This window comes from Malus domestica, chromosome 16, assembly GCF_042453785.1.
Source record: "Malus domestica chromosome 16, GDT2T_hap1".
Taxonomy (NCBI): Eukaryota; Viridiplantae; Streptophyta; class Magnoliopsida; order Rosales; family Rosaceae; genus Malus; species Malus domestica.
This window is the reverse complement of record NC_091676.1, coordinates 8,649,175-8,656,036: the sequence shown is the minus strand read 5'-3', so window position 1 is coordinate 8,656,036 and position 6,862 is coordinate 8,649,175. Positions and strand designations below refer to the sequence as shown.

At 34.6% G+C, this 6,862-nt stretch overlaps 1 protein-coding gene across 2 annotated transcripts; it reads left to right on the top strand.

Moving 5' to 3' along the window:
- Positions 1 to 518: 518 nt before the first annotated feature.
- On the top strand, positions 519 to 6,234 carry LOC103416586 (agamous-like MADS-box protein MADS4). 2 transcript variants are annotated; one of them, XM_029096341.2, is made up of 8 exons: positions 519 to 1,018; positions 3,242 to 3,320; positions 4,256 to 4,323; positions 4,412 to 4,511; positions 4,908 to 4,949; positions 5,093 to 5,134; positions 5,282 to 5,442; positions 5,929 to 6,234. In XM_029096341.2, exons 1-8 carry the CDS (start codon positions 834 to 836, stop codon positions 6,002 to 6,004), a joined length of 753 nt encoding a protein of 250 aa, XP_028952174.2. In that variant the 5' UTR covers positions 519 to 833; the 3' UTR covers positions 6,005 to 6,234. The 2 variants fall into 2 exon arrangements, with proteins under 2 accessions (XP_028952174.2, XP_028952173.2); XM_029096340.2 differs by having other exon boundaries at positions 533 to 1,018; positions 5,240 to 5,442.
- The last annotated feature ends 628 nt before the right edge of the window (positions 6,235 to 6,862 follow it).

Here is a 6,862-nt window from a genome sequence, read left to right as displayed (position 1 = left end):
ATGAGAATATACATTTAAGGATTACTTCCCTGGGCGATGTGGGATGTTACACAAGAAATTAAATTAAATTTTAAAAATAGAAAAACTAGACTAAATCCAAGAACAGCTCAAAATTTTTGTCTTGAATCTAAGTACCCATTTTTTAAATCTATTCAGAACATTGTCATGTGACGTTATTGTCTCATCTAAATTATAACACTTGTGTTTTTTTTTAATTAAATAAACTTTAAAAATCAGACATACCAATATTGCAAAAGGAGAACATATAAAGGATGAGTTCATTACCATGATGGCGTTCTAATCCAATATTATAGCGTATGTGTAAGTTTATCTTCACATGACATTCCATTATTAAAACTAGATGTTACATAAATAGCAATGAATTCATTTCATGTTAATTATTCTCATGTCGTAGTAATATAATGTTTCGGTGTACATAAAAATTTATACACTCAACCGTCGGTTCCATCTCTCTCTCAGAGGCATCATTTAGTTGAAGTATTAATTTGATTCCTTCTGCTCAATTACTCTGTCTTTTCTTTGTTAACCCAACTAGAGAGAGAAGAGAAGGAGAAAGAGACTGAGATTATTGAAGATGGTAATAATGTTGAGCTCATAACTATGAAAATACATAGAATTATATAGAAATAGGAAAATTAGAAAAATAAAACTATATATAAAAAGCAAAAGAGGAAGCTTTTTGCACCCATTGTTGTTGTAGTTGTTTTTGCTAGAGAGAGAGTCAGATAATTTGATTGGGGAATAGATAAGGAATTCTAGAGAGAGAGAGAGAGAGAGAGAGAGAGAGAGAGAGAGAGAGAGAGGGAGGAGAGATGGGAAGAGGGAGGGTGGAATTGAAGAGGATAGAGAACAAGATCAACAGACAGGTGACCTTTGCGAAGAGAAGGAACGGACTTTTGAAGAAAGCCTACGAGCTTTCCGTTCTTTGCGATGCCGAGGTTGCTCTCATCATCTTCTCCAATAGAGGAAAGCTGTACGAGTTTTGCAGTAGTTCAAGGTTCTCTCTCCTTTTTTTTTTTTTTTTTTTTTTGGTTATTTCACCGAAACAACTAAACCCCCGCTTTTTCCCTCCCTCCATTTCTATACCATTTCGGCTATCGCAATTTCTCCCACACGCATACATATATACACTCTCTTTCTCTCTTATTTCTTACAAAACTTATTAATTAACTATTTATTTATTTGATTTAATTTCAATTGTTTGTTTGTTTGTTTGTTTCTTCTTCTATGATTCCTGGAGTGCTTTTTTGGATCTCCAAGCCGTTTGCTTGCGTGAACATTTTTTGCTGTTTTCAGTTTTGTCTGGCTGAATCATGAATCTTCATCATCAGCAGCAGCGCTTTGACAAAAGCTCCCTCGTGAAGTTTTTTTTTTTTTTTTTTGGTTTAAAAATTTAAAAATGTCGCCCTTTGTGTTAAATTGTTGAAATTTGATGACTTTTAGCGGCGGTTTTTTTGTTGCCGTTTTGGTGAATGTCTCGGTGTTTTTAGCAGGTTGAGTGTTTCTGCTTCGGCATTGCTGTTAGATCTGCAACAGGAAATAAAGATAAACCCCATCAAAAGAAGATCTCTCATTTCTCATCACTCGTCACTCACTGTTTTTTTTCACAACTCTCCATCGGTTAAATCCTAGCTAGCTTTCTCTCTCTAAACTCTCTCTCTCTATGCTTTAACTTCTGTGAACTGGGTTTTCCAAAAGCCCTTGCCCATTTCCTTTTCTTAATTTGCTCTCTCTCTCTCTCTCTCTCTCTCTCTCTCTCTCTATGCTTTAACTTCTGTGAACTGGGTTTTCCCGAAGCCCTTGCCTTTTTCCTCTTCTTAATTTGCTTACCCTAGCTTTAGCTTCACTCAATCATCTCATTTTTCTTTTCTTTTTTTAGTGATTTTTTATTTATCACAAGAGCCATATCATCGATCCAAAAGCCCTTGGATCAGCATTTGAAGCTTTCTGATCAGCCAGCTTAGTTAATTAGTATCAGGTTTTAGACTCCGTTTTGTTCTTCACCAGGCCCGCTCTTCTCTCTCCAAAAACCTAGCTGCTTAATACTTAGCTAGGGTTTTATTTTACCAAATTCCCTTCTTTTTTTCTATTAACAAATTGTTATACTTTGGGGAATTTTCAACTTAATTAACTATTCTATTTCAGGTCTCAGCTGGTTCTCATCTCTGCTCTTACACTGAAAATTTAGGGCGAGAATTTTTTTCTATTTTTTTTAAAATTAAATTGAGTTTCCTGGAAATATTAATCCAAAAGCAAGAACTTAATTACCCGGTTTTTCCAGTTCCTCATTTGGGTCCATTAAATATACAAGATTTCCCTTGTTTTCCACTGGATTAATTTCTCCCTCTCTCTGAAAGACAGATGGTTTTCAATCACATTTTGACATCGAGTAATTAGTACTAAATATCTGCAATTTCTGCCTTGGATCTGACTTTACGTCAAAAATAACTTCTGAATTTTCGACTTGCTTAATTATTACCAGTGCTCTATCTTATCTCAGTAAAATATCTCTTTTTAATTGCACGTATTTTTAGGGCTTAATATTTTCTCGTATACTGTATTAATTATAAGTTCATTATTTAAGTTTAATTTCTATGAGATTGGCTTGATTTTGTCCTTTTTTTCAATTTTTGTTTTTCGTTTTTTGGTTTCTCAAATGCATGGTAATGTAAAAAAATTTTAGATCTTGTAGTACCAACTAAATTATAAAGTGTTTGTCTTAATTACGTAATGATTGAAGTGTTTTAAATAAATTTATACATTATGTTAGATAATATGAAATATGTAAGCTTGAGAAGTAGAGCTTTAAAAGCAATATTTACTTATTTATTGGATAAGGTTTAAAGGTATTACAATGAAGTAGGCTCTCCATAAACATTCATCTCATTCAGCTAACGATAAATTTTCAGGGTAAGACTAAATTCACATCTTAATCTTTTGAATAATCCTATAGAGTCTTGTATATGGACGAGGAATTTCCTACTTGCATTCGCTAATTATATGTTTTCCTACACAAAGTGAAGTGATGTTTTAGGATTCATACAACGGACCCTATTTAGTCGGATGAGGCATTCTTGTTGATGTTATTTGTTTTCCTACACGAATACAAATATAATTACCTGGCTTGTGATCCATCAATTCATATTTTGTATGATTTATGCCCTTCAAATAATGTTTCAAAGAAAGGCTAATTTACATGTGTGTTTATGTTGTTGTACAGCATGCTCAAAACTCTTGACAGGTACCAGAAGTCCAGCTATGCAGCACCGGAGACAAATGTATCTACAAGGGAGGCCTTGGTAATACATTCAACTCAGTTAATTAGTTTAGATGGAGTTTCTTGCTTGTTACCCTGCATAACAAGGACTATTGAGGGGATACAAAAGAAACCAAACTACTGGCAAGTAAACATTGCATCATGACAAGGATTAATTTCAAACCTATGGATATATAGAATGTTTTCAAGAGAGTACAAATGAAAATTGATACTATTTTTAGTGGTTTTTTACTTTTCAAGTAAGATCTTATTGGTACTAATTGTATATGCATTGTTGGCCTATTGACTAATAACAGCTTCAGAGTTGTTTGATAATCATTTCATTTTTAGTTTTTAGTTTTTAAAAATTGAAAACGAAATGATGATCAAACAACCCTTAGTTTTTGAAGTCTAGTAAAATTGTCTAACATGAATTTTGAGTTATAAATGGTTCTATGGAGTCCATATTGAGTTCGAAACTTCTAAACGGCACCCATCCCAGACCTCACTAATTTGTTAACCGATAAGGTGGCACTGCACTTATATGTTATTTACATATTTGTCTACCTCTTCTCGTGTAAGATAGATGCACGTAAAGGAGGGTGTTAATTGATATACATAGTTGATTCATTTTCTAATTAGAGATTTTGTTATTTTCTAACCATACTACTTGTTTCTCTCCCTCCCTATCTTAATGTTATTTCATAGCTTGATGTTAGTAAAAGACTATCCCAACATTTTTCTCTGTATTGATGTATTTACTTATACAAAGAATTCACTGTTTGGGATTCAAACAAGCTTAACTTTTTTTCTTGCTATTAAAGAAACTTATAGACCAAAAATCTGATTAAGGTATCTTGTAGGAAAGGTTTTGGGATCAAATATATATATGACAACCTCCTAATTCATATATCTATATATCTTTATATTGTTTATCTTTGACCTGAATACATCCTACTTCTCCTGGACCATATGCAGGAATTGAGTAGCCAGCAGGAGTATTTGAAGCTCAAGGCACATTTTGAAGCCCTACAACGAAACCAAAGGTTATTGTCTTTCCGACCTTCAGTTATATAAACGTTAAGGGCTAAAAATTAGGTTTACTAAGTACTAACTTTCTTGTTACTACCTTAGGAATCTCCTTGGAGAAGATCTTGGCCATTTAAGCAGCAAAGAGCTTGAATCGCTTGAAAGGCAGCTGGACATGTCGCTGAAGCAGATCAGATCGACACGGGTACCTTACCTCATCACCACCTTACAGTTTAAACTGATTTAACATATTGTCCTTTTCTCAATGATTCCTTGACCATTTGGCTGTTTCAAGGTTTTTATTATTGTGCGCTAGATTTTCATGTATTGTCAGGTACTCCATAAACTTTTCTAACTTTTTGTGATATTTGACACTGCTTGCATCATGCTGTATTTTGAAAACCATGAAGTGAATGAGACGTGTGCATAAAATCCATGAAAAATCATCCTTTATCGCTCAAAAAAGAAGAAGAAAAAGTTTACCTAGTGTATATAGAGACTGGGAATCCAAAACCAAGAACACGAAACAGATTTTCCGAATTGGCTCCAAGTGAAGCATGAATGACTTAAACTGATATACCTTGGTATTCTTATATTACAGACCCAATACATGCTGGATCAGCTCACAGACCTTCAGCGAAATGTATGAGAACACATATATCCTTGTGTATTTTCATTTGAGTTTACTCTTCCCATGTTAGCCAACTGAAAGTTTTTGTGCTTTTCGCAATGCATATTCTCCTCATCCTGTACATTTACTTATTTATGGTTCTGATTTTTGCACAGGAACACGTGCTAAACGAAGCAAACAAGACCCTGAAACAAAGGGTAGGCAAACGACAATAATTTTCAGCAATTTGGTTTTGAAAGATTATGAATAACTTTCAGCAATTCCGAGTTGCAGGGCGGTAATTAAGTTGATTTTGTTTTCAGACGTTGCATGTACCTGACTTTTTGGGTGATCATGCTTTGCAGTTGTATGAGGGATACCATGTAAATTCACTACAACTGAATGCACATGCCGACGAGTACGGCCGCCAACAAGCTGCCGACGAGTACAACCGCCAACAAGCTCAGGCGGCGCAGGGTGATGGCTTCTTCCATCCCTTAGACTGCGAGCCCACTTTACAGATTGGGTATGTACTTGTACTGCATTTATAATATAATTAAACTCCCTAAGTTACATGATTAAGGAATCCATTTTGGCCTCCAAACCTGATTAAGTTTTTTCTCAACTTAAAATCTCCTCTTGTCTGAACCAAGAAGGTGGATGCCAAGAAAATACAAGCATTTTTTTAATTATTATATGTGCAGGTCTGGGTTTTCTGGATTTAATTAGCCTCTATGCTAAACCCAGTTAATTAGCATTGTAGTTAAGGTGAACATCACTAAAACTGGGGGTTTATGGTTTGAATTAGGCCACTAATGGGCCTTTTACGCACTCAATTTTGTACATTTAATGTCAGTGACTATTGTAAGTTTAAGATCCAGATTATGGATAATACTCTCTCTCTCTCTCTCTCTCTCTCTCTCTCTCTCTCTCTCTCTCTCTCTCTCTCTCTTTGTGGGTTGAGTTGAGTCATCTTTCTCATTGAATTAATGTATCTGTTAAATTTTTGCAGATATCAGAATGATCCAATATCCGTGGTGACAGCAGGTCCAAGCGTGAGTAATTACATGGGAGGATGGTTGCCATGATAATAAGTGTATGCATGCATGCATGGTCATCAACAACAGCAGCAGCATCTAGCATCTAGCCATGCATGGTATTTGCAATTAATATTGATAAGCAAGATACAATTTATGCATGTCTGTTTTTTATGTTTGATTTTTATTTGACCAAAACGGATCAACGATGATGATCAATTCTCTGTAATTGTATGGATTTATGCCATAATTAACTCTGGACCCTTAAGAGTTGCCAACAATTGTGCGCGCGTGCTTTTTTTTCTTAGCTTAATTTCCTTTGGAATAATCACTATGTATAAAAGTATATCGCTTTGCATATGACACTGAGGTTTCTGTTTGTGCCATATCATCTGGGCATTTTTTTTTAAAGTTGTGAAAGGTTGTCTAACCAATTTGTTCTAGGGGTGTAATCTCGGTCTTTTTGCCGAGTTTTGTTGGTCTTAGCCCTGTTTTTTTGCTCCATAGAGAGAGAAATTTTTAATTGTGACAGAAATATGAGTGGTACACCACATGTTTTTATGAAAGTGGTGGGAAATTTTATTTAGTTCTTAACTTTTTAACACACATTCTATCATTTATATAATAACACGTGGTGTATCACCTCGTGTGATGGTCATATTGAAAAATCTCTTCCATAGAGATCTGATCTGCCTCAAATACTTTGGGGCAATCTGCCGATGCTTGGTTTTTTATTCGGTCATTACTGTTGCACGTTGAGGAAGCTCATATTTATTCGTTTGTGTTTTAATTTAATTGTTTTATTTGGTGTGGGTAGTGCTATATACACACCTCTCTCAATTTTCAATGGTCTGGTCAAATGAATTGAAAAATATTAATGGCAAAAAATTAATAATGGTGTGTGAGAGA

What these genes read in the sequence shown, in the direction of transcription:
- LOC103416586 (XM_029096340.2), top strand. Translation starts at nt 834, where the DNA reads ATGGGAAGAGGGAGGGTGGAATTGAAGAGGATAGAGAACAAGATCAAC. An exon ending in GCCCTACAACGAAACCAAAG is followed by an intron (nt 4,324 to 4,411) that starts GTTATTGTCTTT and finishes TTACTACCTTAG; the next exon opens with GAATCTCCTTGGAGAAGATC. An exon ending in AGCAGATCAGATCGACACGG is followed by an intron (nt 4,512 to 4,907) that starts GTACCTTACCTC and finishes CTTATATTACAG; the next exon opens with ACCCAATACATGCTGGATCA.